General features: G+C 38.1%; 1 protein-coding gene across 2 annotated transcripts in view; it reads right to left on the bottom strand.

Annotated features, from left to right (window-relative positions):
• The window catches only part of LOC108029318 (unconventional myosin-VIIa), a 792260-nt gene that overhangs the window by 277799 nt on the left and 496643 nt on the right, over positions 1 to 17818 (bottom strand). For both annotated transcript variants that reach the window (XM_050890354.1, XM_050890355.1), the window contains exon 8: positions 3821 to 4186. In XM_050890354.1, coding sequence (XP_050746311.1) covers positions 3821 to 4186 — 366 coding nt within the window. The remainder of the gene's footprint in view (positions 1 to 3820; positions 4187 to 17818) is intronic.

Raw genomic sequence — 17818 nt, 5'->3', positions numbered from 1 at the left:
TTCGTGGGCTAAAGAGCTGGGTACTTCTCGGATGTTTAAACGCGCTATTGCACAGTGCAAAATATGAGCCCACTGGCGTCTGAATTTCTGCAAATTATTTGAGCTGAAAACCGACAACGACGAAAGACGTGATTTGATTTAATGCAGAAAGATCATATAGTATTTCCATGGAAACCCTTCAGATCAGCTGAGAACACGAGTCAAGCATCTTGGAAGAGGATTTGGGTCAACAGGGAGGTGTTCATTGTAGGACGCTTTTTGTTTGTCTATTTCATCTTTTACGGCGAGAATGCAGAGGTCCCTGTGGATGTTTTGTTTGCGAAAATACAATGGTGCCCTAGTGATAGTTCGCTATGTCGATTTCGCTGATGCTCGCCTAGCGCGGAAACATATGTCCAGACAGGCTTGAGAGTGTTGTAGAGAATCCTTGTAATCCAGAAGCAGATGTGAACGAGCGTTTAGAATCCAGTGGAAAGTATTGGCTTTTAGGTTTATTCGTCTTTTCGGCTTCATTATGATAAAAGATTTTTCCGTTTTTTTCGAACTCTTTAGATAACGGCATTTTGATATTCTCTTTTTTAAAAGAAGCCGTTAATTTTAAATGTTAATTTTGATGGGGTTGAATTCCGCGTCCCTTATTTTTGGTGTTAACAAAATGACTGACTCTTCGAGTACATCTTTAAAAGCATCGGCAAAGCAGTCGATGTCCGCTTCGATGTTGAGCTGAGGGGTAATTTAATAATGGAACTAATACTCTTTTTTAATTTTAAACAGTTTAGTCTGTGCTACGTCAGCCTGTGGCGGTAATCTGTATTTTTTGGGCTTTGAAGAAGACTTATTACAACATGTGAATGGTCTGATGAGAGGTTCGGAAGGCGCTGATTATATTGCGTGCAATTTTTTTGACACCGCAAAATTTATTTGGTGTGGCACTTTTCTGGGGTCTGTTGTCCAGTATGTTCGGTTTTATGATTTCATTATATAATTGCCTTTCTTTGCGTTTATCGAGACAGTATCCCCAGTGCGTGTGTTTGTCATTATAGTCCCTTGCAGCTATAAGCAATTTTCAAATATGTTGTAAAATTGGATAAATTGTTCTTAAGTTATTATAAAACGAGGAGAGCAGTAGACAGCGCACTTTGAAAGATCTGGACTGTAAGTAATAAGTTGCTAACCTTTGGTAAAAGGGGAGAAAGATGCGTTCTCTGATTTAGATGCCGGTTCCGCCATGGTCTTAGCCATTTGGATGATTTGTGCGATAGAAAGTGTAGCCTCTTCTGTTGAAGCTGTATTTGTTTGTTTGGCGGGTCTCTACCAGTAGCATAATGGTTTTCATTAAGAAGCTGTGTTACTTTAAGTTTGCGCCGTACGACGCCACATTGTTATTCGTTTCAGATGTTATTCGTAGATTTGCTATCTGTTATTTGGACTGCTAAGCTGCAAGCAAATGTAACAAAATGTTCTGGCTTTGCACCAGTGTTTGCATGGTCGTTTTCATGAATCACAAGAATTCCATAATACTTTGTTGCATAGTGACCATCGTTGTTTTCAGAGTGCTTTGTGACTGTGCTTGTCTGGACTGGACTTTCATCCCTGATCGAAGAGCATCGGCTTATGAAAGGCCCTTCTGGGTATTTTGTTCGCCAAATGAGGATTTTGCAGCCGTGCCGAAAAATACTTCCAGCGTCGAACGCGATTAGGTTTACGTAAATTGGATTTTCTGATGGTGCGTTGCTGTCATTCGTCGCCCGCGGCCCTCCAGCTCTTTGTAGATCAGTCAGCCTCTGTATTATGAAATGTGTTTTTTTGCATTACTTCTTTTCGGGATCTTACTTGTTGACAAGGTAGTTGGCCGAATTTGGGAAGTCACCATTGCACTGGGTCATTCCTTTTATGTTGCTCTCCCCTCTTCATTATTTAATGCAATAAATATTACAGGTTATTCCTTAAGACTATGCTGTCTGTCTCCAGCTCGACCGTGAGAAGTAGTTCCTGTCTTTTCTTCTCTTGATGATGTAACTGAAGTTCTTTGCAAAAATTTCGTTTTTTTGTTATGTCGGACTGGATTCCTTTTAGTACGACTTGCGAACCCTTGCTGCTTCTTGGTTGGTACCTATAGTTGAGTTTCCTAGTTGCCTCCAGGTATTAAGATACAGCAAAGAAATGTTCTTTAGCTTTTGTCTGAAACTTTCTTTCGTTTAGTTTACTAAGCAGTGCGGGAATACACCAAAGAGGAGTTCGAAGAGCACGATACGAAAGCTCCACGCGGATTCAAACGAGAATTAAAAGCGTATTTTTAAATTTTTTTTGCTGATTATGTAGCTTTTCGCTTAAAAAATTAGGATATTCAGAGCCGATTTCGAAAACGGATCAGCATGGCACGGGTGAGGTGATAATACTACAAGTATGATTTATTTTTAATAACTTTAAATTTGCATACGTGTCTAAATTATATGTAAGAAAAGACAAAGTCTTATCGGAAAATAAAGAAATTTAAATTATAAATTCTTAATAAAAGTTTAGATAAGAAGGAATTGTTAAGAAAAAAAATAAAAACTAGCCTCTTCGAGCGGCCCTTTTTCTCTCTAGTTTGTTGCATGCTCTACATCTCGTTTGACTAAACCTCCATTCTATGTATTTATAAATTTTAGATTTGCTCCATTGAGAATCCGCTTCAAAAAGTTAGAGATAATACACTCATATGAAATCATTATATTTGTATTTTTTAAAGTTTATTTTACTTAATTAATTTACTTTACCTAATTTGTTTTCATGGTATTAAGTTCTGTACCATATTTAAATAATAATTAAAAATAATATATAATAAACATGCCTCATTCAGATTCATGGGTCTTGTATGATTTAATAGCCATAGGTATAGGATTTAATACATGGGTAGAAAGAAAAGTCAGGGTTCGAACACTTAAAGTCTAGAAATTAACTAAAGTAGAAATTAAGTACTATCTGGCCTAAGATGCCTAGTGGTCCTCAGCCGATCATCGCTTGTCCTTTCTAGAGTAAAAGGGTAAATAGATTCGTCGGAATAAATAGAAAGTTATATATTCTTGATCAGGATCAATAGCGGAGTCGATCTAGCCATATCCGTCTGTCCGAATCAATGCTGACATCTCGGAAACTATAAGAGCTAGAGGAGTGTGACTTGGCATGCAGATTACTGAGTTTACTGCGCAGCGCAAGTTTGTTTCAGTAGGGTGCCAAGCCCACTTTAACGCCCACATCCGCGAAACATTTTATCGCCTTCATAAAGAAATTTTAACTGAAATTTATTTGTCTCATCTATGTACGAGCGATATCTCGTATTGACTCATTGACTCACCCACTCACTGCAAACGCTCAAAATGCTTACATATGGCTGCCGCCCACATACCATATATAAATATACGGCGCTTTATAGCTTTATATATCTTGAATTCCTTTTTTCTTCCTTTCGCTAAGGAACGGGTATCTGATAATCGAGACACTCGACTACAGCGTTATTTCTTGTTTTTTAATCGTAATAAGGAGAATATGGGGGCGTGGCAAGAACACTACCCTAATTGATGGCGTTTGTATTGCTAGTGTCGCCCGTCCCAACTCCAACATCTCGCATGAAATTTGACATTCGTAGCTTTTACGAAAGTCAAGAAATAATAATTATTTTAAGAAATAAATAAAAGAAACAAACTTGCGCTGCCGAGTAACGGATATAAGCGATCTTCGCTACTAGGTTAGCTGAGTAACGGGCATAACCCAGTTACCCAACTATAAATTTCTTTATCACTATAAAAATTTATTAAAAGCTTATTGTATTTATATTTACCTGGTAATTTGATAAGTCTTTTACAAACATATCTTCACTACAACTCATATAGTGAAAGAGAACGTCTTGTTGAACATCTCGATTTTTTTCTACAAATCCGTCAACAACGTAAATTACACTACCAGCATAGTGTTTTATTCCGAACTCGGTTTCCCAATGACGACGATCATTACCCTTAATATAGTTTGGATGAAACTCGAACTCAGAGTGCAAATTGCTTAGGTAAGCTGAATCGGAACCCTTTGGCAAATGGCATTGCTCTGTTAATAACTTGAACACACATCGGGGTGGTTTTTCTATTACTTCTAGGCATTGCGAGTTGTCCGTGAACTCCACGTGATTAAAGGATATTTCTTCTTGTTTGTACTAGAAAGATACATATGAGTTAGTTAGTAAGTTATTTTGTATAGTTATATTTCGTATATAACTATTTGATTTTGTTGGAAGGTTTGTAACCGATAGAATTTTTTTAATACTTCTTGGTGTGTCAAAAATATATAATTATTAACAATTTAAGCTGGATAGCTTAGCCACTATTAGCACTTGCCTTCTGCATTCATAGCTAAGTGCTTAACCAGGCAACGCAACACAGCTGTTAAAAATGAGAGGCAATCCCTTCATTTATTGCTTTGTTTAAAGCTTACGTCGGCATTGATCTGCTCATCCTACTCATATTTCTCGTTAGCTAGATTACAAGTGAAATTGTTTCCATGAGTTCCCAGCAGAAAGACCAACAGTTTGTCGAAAGCAAAAAGCCCTTTAGGAGCTTAAACAAAACGTGCTCTAGCAGACGGAAACCTTTTATCTTATTAAAAGCATCCCCGACCAAACAGCAAGTTTCTGCAACGATCTGCGACACTGCTGCACTGTTTACAAAGATGTTCAGTAACACCTTAAGAGTTTCCTTACTGATTCCAATACCCATCTGCGATGGGAATTAATCTGGCGCAAAACAATCACTACATTGTGCATACCTTATCCCAATATTGAAGCTTGTATGGTTTCCGACAGCTTTCATACGAACTAACATGGCTAGATCGATTCGGCTAGTAATCTTGAACAGAACGCAATCGCTTCCTTTAACCTGTTAGAAACTTTCCGACGATTCTAGTATACCCTTTTACTCCACGAGTAACCGGTATATTAACCACGATTATTTTAACCAAATTCGATACTGAGAAACTTTCGGAATGGTTTAGCATTGTCGGCTAAGGTTAGTTGCTGAGTTTGTTTGGGTACTAACTGCATAAATTAATGCATTTTATATATTAGCATTAAAGTACTCAACAAATAAATGCGACACAAAACCAAACGGTTGTTCGAAAAAACTTTAAGACTATTTTGTAGTTTTTATTTTTCACCTTTTTTACGGCTAGATCGACTCGGATAGTGATACTGATCAAAAATGGATGTACTTTATGAGGTAGAAACCGCTTCCTTCTTTCTGTTTCGATACTTTCCGACGAATTTTCACTCTATAACCGATAATCGAAAAAACCTTTAAACACACCTTGTAAAAATATGTTTTCGAATGCTAACGGCATTTCACAGCACAAATACGAGCTCTCGCAGTTCCTAGATCAACATGATACGGCTAAACATTTTATGAAACAAATTACTGATCAAGAAACGCATCAGGAACTATGAGTTGTCATCATTTGCTTCAGCAAATATATAAGCTACATCATACCCAAAGGCCATAAATATCAATACCCAAAGCGGTTTCTTAAGCCTAGACCATACTGCTAACAGCTCTTTTTCATTACCAAAGAAATTTGTGAATCGCTATTAAACACAAAAACAGGAGAACGGGCTCGCAACAACGATAAGAGGGCAAATGGGTTTGCCGCATACCTAGAAAATGTATTCCAACCACTTCCATCAACAAATAGCTTTGTGCTGCCAACAAACATCGATCCAGAAGCTACGCTGAATGACCTCCGAGATAAAAAAAACTCATTTAGGACCAATGTTGACCAACAATAAACGCCAGTTCTGCGCTTAAATTGGAGCAAATGAGAAGTACCATTTGCTCCAATTTAAGCGCAGAACTGGCGTTTATTGTTGGTTCATTGCAGTCCACAATATGCATTAGTAACTTAAAAGTAATCTAGAGAGCTCAATCAAAGATTCTGCTACTATAACTGTCGCATCATGGTACATACGGAATGAAAACCGTCATAGAGATTTTAATGTGGGATTCGTTAAAGATGAAATCGCTACTGTAAAAGCGGTATACAATCGAGCTGTAGGCTCTGCCAAATAGGCTTGCTTTCACACTTGCCATACAAAATCCGACGATGAGACCTCCCCACCCAGCTACAATAGCTAGGGCCGTTCTTCTAAAAGGTAAAATGTAATTAATTAAAAAAAAAGTTCAAGAAAAGAGAGTTTGGAGAGTACGAGAAAAAAGAGTTTGGAGAATAAAAGAATGGAGAATGTTCTCGCCAAAAGGGCGTTTAATTTCTGGAGGTAGTGTAGAGCAGTAGCTTATCCAGATATCTCTATCTCGCTTTTCTATAGTTTAAGGGATTTGGACACTGCGGACAACAGAACTTCTGGTGAGAAGAAGCTGACAGAGACGAGAGAGCACCGGCGTGCCGTTAGCGCAGGGATAACGGTAGATCGCAGCACTTTGCCGTGCGTAAAAATCGAAAAGGAGATGCCGGGAATTAACATAACCAGGAACCCTATATAAGTAGGTCCAGCGCTAGAAGCTGGATCAGTCATCGGGAGTCGGAAAACTAGCAAAGAACATCAAGACACAGGTAGCTGAGGTCCTCAGAAGAAATTACACTTAATTGCTTTAGCTACGTTAGACGGTTTCCCGAAAAGTTAAGACGGAATACAGACGGAACTGATTATGGCAAACGCAGTCTGTCTGTCTGAAAAGCGCAGTCATTGTCCACCGAACCTGACGTAGAGCTGATTGTTTGTAGCGCCCGACGGTTGTCTGAAAGCTCATCCATTGTCTGCCTTGAGCCCGAGATCGAGACATTTCGTACCGCCGGAGGCCTGAAAGCCCAAAAACAGCCTTGGGGGAGGCTAGAGTGGAACGTCTTTCACTGGGCGTTTACTTCAGGGACTGCTGGCGTAATACGGACGGTTGCCCGGAGCGTTAAAGGAACTGAGTGAGCGTGTGGTGGGAAGGGCTGAGACGGAGCAAGGAATAGGTGGCTGTGGCTGGCAAGGTTGTTGCCTTGAAAGCTCGGTTAAGTCTCGTTGAAAAACATGTACAGCTCAATAGCTGCGATGCAAACATTCGGGAATCGTTGCCTGAAACTCTTTTTTAGTAGCCTATTGGGAAAATAAGGATTTTGAAAAAAAATTTTTTTCGTGAAATATGTAACAGGTAGAAGAAGCGTTTCCGACCCCATAAAGTATATATATTCTTAATCAGGATCACTAGCTGAGTCGATTTAGCCATGTCCGTCTGTCCGACAGACAGACTGTCCGTATGAACGCTGAGATCTCGGAAACAATAAAAACTAGAACAGTCAGACTTGGCGTGAAGATTCCCGGGCTTCCTGAGTAGCGCAAGTTTGTTTCAGCGCGGAGCCACGCCCACTCTACTGCCCACAATTCGCGAAAATCTGTAGCGCCTACAGTTTTTATAAAAAATGTTAACTGAAATGTAATGTTTCTTTTCTTGTTTTCTCTGAAAATAGTAATAGGTTTTCTGAACGTACTCCGAGTCGCCCACCAATAAAGCCAATAAAGTCAAACCAATAAAGCATTAAATCACTCGGAAAAGTAAATATAACCACCTAAAAGGAGTACTCACAATTGGTTGCAAAAATTTTAGGTTTTTTGCATTGCTTCTAGGGGGCATCTTCTTAATCTAATTTTTAACAAAACATACGCGATGCCGGAACCGAGAATTTTTGATTGTATGTATGTGCTTATTTCTGCAGCGTTGAGACAGAGTTACGAAAATGATAACGATCAAATGCAGCATGACCCGAGAGATTAGTGATTGCATGCGCATATCTCAGCTTATCCGCTCATGCACGCATACAAAAAAGATAATTCGGCAAGCTTTTTGCATTCTTTTGGTTAGTGATGCTGACCAAACAAAAAAAAGTCAGTGATTAGCTTTAGTTAAGTGACTACTCTCGACATGCTCCCTCCGTTGGAAGAGCCACACTTCCAAGAGAAGTGACATAGCCCAGAGCCAGTTAGGATTACTGTAACTCGTGGCATACACGGTGCCAGCTTACTGGCTTGGGAACCACTGAGGAACAGGCTTATAAATCTTTTTGGGTATGAAATAAAAGATTGCATTGAAAGATCTTCGACTACTTCCAAGTGCGTTGCATTAGTGACGAAACAAACAAAAATGGTTATATGCCATGGTGTCATAAAAATCTTTTCCAAACAAAATCCGATACATTTCTTACGTACATCAATGCACTAAAACAATCGTGTTTGGTTGGAAGAGATTTCTATGACAGCTCCGGTAATATTTTGCAGGAGATCTGTTTCTGACCTCAGACTTTCAATAGATGAGCCCACAAAAGTCAACTCCTTTGCTCTACTATTTTGGCCTTAATCTAAAGCATTACGTGTATTTGTTGATAACAGGATGACCTCCAATAGGGGATAATTTCTGCCGTTAATCGGCCAAATAACTAAGGTTACGTGATAAAACTTGGGAAGAATAATTGGATTCATGGCAGTTTCGCATTCGCGCATACGAGCTTGTTCATCCAGAAATGGGGTCAAAAAAGTAGCCCGCTTATCAATTTAAGCATGGAATGATGGGACAGGTAATACTGATGCGTTGCCACGTTTTTAGACGCTACGGACATAAAGACAGGGTTGAGGTTGAGTGTGTGTAGCTCGAATAAGAAATTTTGAACAATAATGCATCCTTTTTGCTTTTTTATACCTGTGAATGCGAGTCAATCCTATAAATATTGGTCATTTTGAAAAATAACATATCGTGGACTCGCGTAGGGTACAAAATGGCAATGTTGATAATAAAGCAATAAGTGTGCTACGGTGAAATTCAATATGTGTTTGGATTACCATAGCAAATTCCAAGTCATCCATCAAAGACTCCTTGGAGGGTTAAAAATTAAAAATTTCAAAGGTCTGTCACACTTCTTCTCAGTAGGCTCCAGGCACCGAATTGTGTCTAACGCTGTGTCTTCCAAGTGTCAACGAAGGTGCTGGAATTTTTCTATCTTTAAAAAGTCTGACCAATTTGATAAAGCTCAGGCTAATTGTGGAAGCTGAAACCCTGGTAATCTAGTAGACCTCGAGTTGCATTTACAGGTGGCAATTCCTTACCATGGATTTTCTCTTTTCATTAAATAAATGGCCGCAGATTTTTCCTATGGTTTCACAATATGCTATCGTTAATGTAATAAGCGCATTGGATTCCATTTCCTTAATCACCCGCAGTTCGAGGTTAAATAAGGAGCAGTCGAAGTACGAATTCATCGAATTTCGCCACATACTCCTTACCCAAAAATTAAATGCCGCAGTCTGGCGTATGTTATAGGGGGCACGAATAGTTTTTCCACAATTCTAGACGTTTCTTTCGTATTGCTTCTCGCCAACGGCGCATAACTTCAAGATAATACTGTTTACACATGGGCTCTTCCATTGTGACGATTGGGCTTTGGTTTCGATATCATAACCATATACCCATGATTCGTCACCAGTTATGACCCTTTTGAGTAAATCTGGGTCGTCGTTGACGTCATCCAACAGCTCTTGAGCGATGCTCATGCGACGGTTCTTTTGGTCAAAATTCAGCAATTTTGGAACAAACTTCACTGACACACGACTCATGCCTAAAACGTTTAAAAAAAATTTCATGGCACGAGCCAAGCGATATACCGACATCTTCAGCAACGACGACTTTCCAAAACAATTTTCTTCACTGCTTGAACGTTTTCATCAGTTGTTGACGTGCCACTGTCAATATTTCAAGTGTTTCGGAGCACTTAATTTGATTTTTTACACAAAATTTGATGCAAATCCTTTGATCCATATTTTTCGATAGCAAAAAATCGCTGAGCACGCAGAGGAACTTGTTACCTTTACGCCTCTCACAACTAAACAAAAAAAGGGATTCAATTGAACCTTGGTACAGATGTTAGGGAAGAGTGTACCAACATAACAAAAAAAAAAAAATCTATAATGGAAAATATGTTGCCCGCGAAATTTGAAAAGTCACCTTAGTTTTTGAACACACCTCGTATATTGGTAGATGACAATATACAATATCGCTTTGCTGCTTATATATATCCAGTTCCCTTTTGCTCTTTAAAACTGAGTAGGGGGTATCTGATAGTTGAGGACGGATTCTTGGTTTGTTGGTACGTCAAAACAAATGAAAAGTATCAAACATTATCTTTTGAATCCCATACATTCAAACAATGGAAGAAAACCATCTAGAAACATACAGTTCTGGACGTAATAATAGTAGTACCTTCGGCTTTTATCTTTAACATTTAGTTGTTGTAAGTTAGATTACCCTGATTGTCCTTTTTTGTTTTCAATCATTCTTTTGTACATTGCACATATATAATCTACTACTTATTTTTAGTGCTCTACTCATAAAATGAGATAAAACCATTTAATAACTTATATTTATTATACTAGATTCGTCAGAAAGTATGTAACAGGTAAAAGGAAACGTTTCTGACACCATAAAGTATATATATTCTCGGATTTTGTTGCTTTTTGAATCGGACCATTGCCTTCATGCACCCCCCACCAATAAATTAAATTTTTAAATTTGCTGCAAGTCACTTTTAATTTTTTTTGATTTTTATATTTTTATTATAATTAATGTACAGTTTAATTAGATTCCTCTTCCTCTAAATATATTTCCAAATTATTTCATTGTCGTAATCGGATTCATCTTAGGACGAGCTTACGGAGGTATCTTTGTCCTTTTCATTCAATATTGGCTCCTCAAAAAGATAGATAGCCTCTGTTAGAAGACGCTTTCTTTTGGTGATGCGGAGATTAGAGAGTAAAGGATCGGACGAATCCATAGTCCTGTGAAACACATCAGACATATTGTCAATGCGGCTACATTTTCTTGCGTGATGCTTTCTGTCAGCCTTAAATAATTTATGCCTTGCTTTCGATGCACCTTCTCCCAAAGAGCCAACTGAAACGATTGATCCTTGTATGATTTTATATCTGTGTACTAAAATTTTGTGTACAGTCGGAGACATGGGGTACCAAGGATAGCTCAACATTAATGTGGTGAAAGTTTCAAAACAAAATAATTTGAATTTTTCAGAATTTATGGGATAATTACAATTTATAGCAATCAAAATAATGTAAAGGCGATGAATCAAATGGTGGTCTACTCCTAAAATCGAAGACAATTGTTTTGAATTAGAGAATGCTCTTCTCGCCGTGTTTCCGTCATTACTGTTGCCCATACCATTTTGCCTCGGCTTGTCTACATGAAGTCCCATACCTTTCCAAAACGAATTTAGAATTTGCTGTTTTCGTGCCGCCAGTTTGTCTTTATCTATACCTTTGATATGCCACTTTTTTAGCTCGATTCTATATGATAATTTAATTACAAATTCAAAGAAACGTATCAACGCATGAAGGGGGCTTTTTCCATATTGATCCGTATTTGGCTTCATATCAAATGTTTTGGAATACAAATCATTTATTTCAAGAATTTGAGTTGGTTTTGCTCCACACATTGGACATGACTGACAAGATTTAGTTCCTCCTAATATATTTAAAACCTTTCCGTCTATTAGGGTTAGGTGACCATCAAATTTCACTGATATTTCGCTGTTCTTATAAGAGTGCATGTAGACATTCAGATTTTTAATTTGAGTGTCTATGTTTTCTTTTTCGTTTATTTTGATTGTTTATACGAAATTTCCCGAAGACGGCAAAATCTTGTGGATTGCGGAGATTTATTCAGCCAAATAACTCTTTCTGCTTAATCTACCATTTTAATGGGTATTATTGAGGTCACAAAAAGAGATTCATCTAAAGTTGGAGATTCAGTTATGTTAAATTTGTGTTTGTATAAGCCATGACCTGTAGAACCATCAAAACCGTAGCTGAAAATAAGTAAGCACTGAGTTATATCCGTAAGCGTTTCACAGACTTTCTCTTGCATGATTAGTATTCGGGAAGCGGTATGGTTAATCAAGTTTTGTAAGGAGACTTGAGCTTCATACTCGCTGCAAACTATTCCATCAGGCCTACATTTTAATTTCTCCTCCACTATTTTTGAATATGGTGGTTAGATATCGCAGCCCTGTCGTTAATTTAGTTTTTTAATATTTTGATATTGCTGTTTAGTCAAATTATTTTCCATAAAAAAGGATAGGGCTTTTTCAGAAGATATGGGACTGGAATCAGTTTTGCTAATTTTCTCATTTAACTAACCAACAGATTCTGTTGAAGCCGCTTTTAAAACAAAATGCATGTTATTTTCATAAGATTTTCTTGCCAAAATGGTGGCAGCGTGGAATAAAAAAGAACTTGAATTGTTATTTTCTTCTGCAAGTTCAGGTGCTAATTACGCCATAATTCAAAATTCATTTTTGGGCGACCACAAAGAGTGTTTTTTCTTAAATTGGTTTATTATATGGTAACATTTTGGCAAATGTTTTTTAATATAACCAATGAAACATTTAATTTTGTTTGCTTTAAAGTTTCATCAAATTGCTCTCCGTAAAGTTGTGCCTGAATGTAGCTTCTTAGAGCATCTTCCAAACTCCTGTGCAGAAAGTTGCAAAAATGATTAGTTTTGCGATATTTAGGATACATTTAATATTAATTTTTTTTTTTTCCTTTTTGCAATGCTGTGCCATTTATAAGTTATACACTACGATTTGCCATAATCAGAAATAATAAATCAATTTGTTGCTCCACAAAATAAACAGTGAAAGTTTGCAAAGATTTTTCACTAATTTAAGCACACAACAAAGTCAATCGAACAGCTGACTAGCTGAACAACACTATAGTGTTGTTAGTAAAAAATCTTAGATAACGGTTCTTGGCTAATTAGAGTATGTAAATTCAAAAAATATATTTTATTTTTAAAAATAATTTGTAAATTAATTTGATTTTATGCCAAAAAAATTGACTTTTTTCCTATAGTGTAATGAAAATAATTTCAAAACTCAAGACTTTCATTAGAGATAGTGGATGGTATCTTATAAAATTAATTCGCTTGGAAATGTGAATCATTATACACCGATGGCTGGATTATCATTCGATTTAGCGAAAAAGGCGATTTTGTTTTTAATAGACCTTTATTTCTGACTTAAAAATAGTAAGAAATCCACAAAGATGTTCGGCGTATAATATTAACATATGGCTGGAAATAATTTGTTCATGCGATGAAATAAAATTAGATTTCACAGAATTGACATTCCCTCTTGAATTTTTTAAAACAGAATACTTAAACATTTTTGTATATTATGTACATACGAAGCAAATTATTAGAACACTTTTTCAATCGAAAGTGAAAAAACCGGTTCCGGTAGACGGTGGAATTGGACATTCTATGTACATTAAAAATATTTCAAGATTAATTACTCTATTTATTTTTATCTTTTTAAAAAATTAAATAATTTGTTTATTCGTTTCAAAGGCTAATGACTGCATAAAGAGGAAATCAGTAAGGAAGCTGCATTAATTTGATTCTAGACAAGATAAATTTGTTTTAGCAACAGGTAAAATTCAGGATCCAGTTTTATAATTCAATAATAGAAAATTATAACAAATTAAGTTAGGAATACTTACATAAAATAGTTACTATTAGAATGACTTTAGATGACCAACAGATAATTAATAATTAATTTTTCTTTTTGCCTGAAAGGTTTAGGGACTGGTGGTGTTAGAGATCTCTGTCATTTCACAGGTAGCTTTAGGGGTAAAGCTCAATATAAATTTAACTTGGATTGTAAAGTAAACAAATTCTTACCATTATTTTTTAATTTTTCGACAGAAACGAAAGTAATCTTATCGGACTGTATGAAGCTGGTGTTGTGTGATACACAATTGGTTTACTCTCGTGTCTGTAAAAACTGCTCGAAAAAACTGACGCGCATAATCCCATATCTGAAAGAGCACAACGTCATTCCGGTACATCAATTTGGCTTTCTAGAAAGCCGTGGAACAATAGAGCAATTCAACAGTGTAACAACAGAAATACGGTCTGCATTCGAATATCGGGAATACTGCAATGCGGCATTCCTTGACGATGCACAGGCTTTCGATCGAGCCTGGCTTGATGGCCTTATGCATAAAATCAGAACTATTCTGCCGGAAAACACCCACAGGATACTTGAATCGTACCTTTACAACAGAAAATTCGCCGTGAGATGAAACACTACAACATTCGACGATTACACCATAGGGGCTGGAGTTCCCCAAGGTAGCGCCCTTGGTCCAACTTTATTTCTCCTTTACACCGCAGATATTCCCACGAACGACCGGCTAACTACTTCTACATTTGCAGACGATACCGCGATCATAGGTCGGTCCAAATTCCCAAATCATGCAATAGCACTACTAGCTGATCATCTCATGGTAGTGGAGAGGTGGTTATCAGACTGGCGTATAAAAATAAATGCGCAAAATTGTAAACACATAACGTTGACTCTTAGCAGACAAACGTGTCCCCCGCTAACTTTGAATATCACGCCACTTCCACAAGCTGACTATGTAACGTACCTTGGCGTTCTTCATGGCGGGGATGTATCGAAGCTAAGCAAATTCATCTAAAACTAAAATCCAATAGCCTCCATTGGCTCATAAACGCATAAAATTGCATAACTTTTTGAAATACGACTGTTATTTATTTATTCAAGAATAAGGAAAGATTTATTTATTTCTAATTAAAAAAAAACAAGTTTTTATGGAAGTAGTTTTGAAATTCGCTTTCTCGATTCATACAGGTTTATGACTTCAAGCTTGGATACCCTAGAATCTAACTTAACTGATACCACCAAGGGTGGTATTCTATAGTAATTTAACGGAAAGGGAATGTTCTGGATCTATGCCAAATTCCGCTCCGGAAAATCGTATGATGACCAGATCTATGTCTCGCAATGCGGATAACTAGAACAATGCAATCATCACACAGATTCGAGACCCCAATCTCCAGCAAGAGAATAGACAAATCAATAGTTCTAATACGCCGCTGGCCTTGGATAAATTAAGTACTCCGGATGCTACGGCAACGGATAATTTACCCAATATGCCAAATACAAAACCAGACTTACCAACCAAACTTTCAAGCTTGAGATTAAAAGAATACCTTAAGCTTTAACTTTTTAATGTAACTTCCAAGGTCGCTTACAAATGTCTATCCGCCGTGCGTATTCACAAATTCTGGATGCGCAAAAGAGCTTTTAATCGTTGTATTGTTTCATCTATCATCCACAAAAAGGATGACATTCGACCTTTCACAATCGTAGACATATTTGGCCTCGAAGTATTCAGCTCTTCTAGACAGCGGTGCTAAGTGTTATTGGTGGACAAAATGCCAAACAAATAATATCCGACAAGCTGTTTAGAAAATTCAAAAGTATAGTTCGTACCGCTGACGGCCAAATACAATCCGTGACTGGCACAATCTCTATCCCTTTGACGTACAAATCTATGGAATCAAATTTCGTGTTCTTAATAGTCCATACAATACAGCTGAGCGTGATATGCGGTATGGATTTCTGGGAAACCTTCGACGCTTCCATCCAACATTCCTTTTCTGTCAATAAAATCGATTGCAATCCCGATTACGACTCCTCTCACATCTGTTTGGCAGACTTACAAAATGATAAATTGCAGAAGGTGATCGATTTCTTTCCATCATTCGAGAGTGAGGGCTTAGGTTTGACTAGATTGATAGAACACAACATTGACACATCTACCGCAAAGCCAATTAAGCAAAGGTTTTATCCTTTATCGCCAGCTAAGCAAAATCTTTTGTGTGTTAAAATCGCTCGCATGATTGAAATGGACGTCATAGAAGAAGATCCACCGCCTTGGTCTTCACCGGTTACCTTGCACGTAAAACCTGGCAATGTTCGCTTTCGTCTCGACGCGCGGAAACTTAATTCAGTTACCGTTAAGGATGCTTATTCTATTCCTATTATGGATGGTCTGCTTAGTTGTTTCCCGCCAGTCTATTGCATTTCCAAAACAGATCTCAAGGATGCATTTTGACAAATCTGCCTAGATCAAGAATCCCGTGCAAAAACAGCATTTACGCTACCGAACCGCCCACTGTACCAGTTCAAAAGGATGCCATTTGGTTTAACCAATGCTCCACAAACCATGTGCCGTTTGATGGAACTTGTAATTCCGTATCAGTTCAAGTCGCACATGCTAGTCTACCTTTATGACCTTTTGGTGTTGTCCAACAGTTTCAAGGATCATCTTTTACATCTATTTGAGCTAACCACACAACTGAGAAAAGCAGGCTTGACAATAAACGTCTAGAAGAGTCAGTTCTGTTTGAAACAGGTCGATTATTTGGGTTATCTGGTAGGCGAAGGAACTCTCCAAGTGAATCCCAACAAGATCAGCGCTGATCCCGGTTCCCAAAACTAGGAAATAGCTAAGAAGATTTCTTGGTATGACTGGTTGGTACCAGCGCTTCATATCTAACTACTCTTCATTCATATTCCATCTAACAGAGTTGTTACGTGGAAAATCCTTTGAATGGAATGAACTTGCTCAAGTAGCCTTCGAGAATATCAAAGCCAAGTTATGTTCCGCCCCATACCTCGTTCACCCCAACTACGAGAAACCGTTCATTCTACAGTACGATGCCTCACTACACGGTGTTGGTGCAGTTCTAGCCCAATGTGACAAGTCTGGTTGCGAACGACCAATAGCTTAACAAAGCCCAACGTAACTATACAGAACTCGAGTGCATGGCTGTAGTTTTGGCAATAAAAAAGTTCAGTATGTATATAGATGGACATTTCATCAAAGTAGTCATTGACCACTCCAGTCTCCGTTGGCTTATGAAGCAATCGGATCTAAGCGGTAGGCTGTCTAGATGAGCTATCAAGTTGCAGGATTACCGCTTTGAAATCGAGCATCGTAAAGGAAGTGCCTTTCAATCGGAAAAATATTCGACACTCCGGAATAAATTTTCATCCTCAGACCTACCGGACTTTCAAGTTGTCGATGATTTCATTTATCACCGTACAGACGATTGTTGGAACCTGTTGGTACCCGAGCCATTGCGTCAAAGTGTCATCAGCGCCGTCCATGATCAACAATCAACAGCACATTGTGGAATGGCTAAATGTCTGGAGCGTATCCGACGTCGTTTCTACTGGCCAAACATGGTGATTAACGTGAGGGACTACATCCGAAACTGCGAAACGTGTCAGACCGCAAAGTGTCCCACACGTTCTCTGAAACCACCCATGGGCACTCAAGTCCACAGCGAAAGGATATTCCAACGACTTTACATGGGTTTCATTGGCCCATTCCCGCGATCCAAATCTGGCAACATAGGCATATTGATTATCCTTGATCACTGCCCGAAATTTACTTTTCTAAAGCCAGTGAAAAAGTTCACTACGAAAGTGATAATGCCTTGGAGTGCCCAAAACAGTCGTGAGTGACAACGGCACTCAGTTTAAAAGCCGTGACTTCTCCGACTCCCTTTCGAAATATGGTGTTCACAGGTGCGTATGCTCCGCAGTCCAACGCAGCGTAGAGAGTCAACCGCTCAATCAACACGGCTTTAAGGACTTAACAAACGTAACTTTGCATTGAACAACGCTGTCAACAATTTCAACGCAAAGCTAGCCCCAGTCGGAACAAAAGTAGAGTTGAGTTAATGGGAAACTCGGCCAGTCAATATATGTCCTGACATATGCACGGAAAGGAGCTTGGTAAATTCCATGCCAAGGACATTTGGTAATCCCTTGTGACTCCTTTTTCAGTTTCTATTGTCAATCGCATGGACCAAAATCGAAGCTGTGGTTGTGAGGGTCAGTATATTTTTGCCTAAGT

This window comes from Drosophila biarmipes, unplaced genomic scaffold (genome assembly GCF_025231255.1).
Source record: "Drosophila biarmipes strain raj3 unplaced genomic scaffold, RU_DBia_V1.1 ptg000022l, whole genome shotgun sequence".
NCBI lineage: Eukaryota > Metazoa > Arthropoda > Insecta > Diptera > Drosophilidae > Drosophila > Drosophila biarmipes.
Note: the sequence above shows the minus strand (reverse complement) of the source record. Positions and strands in the feature narration are given on the sequence as shown.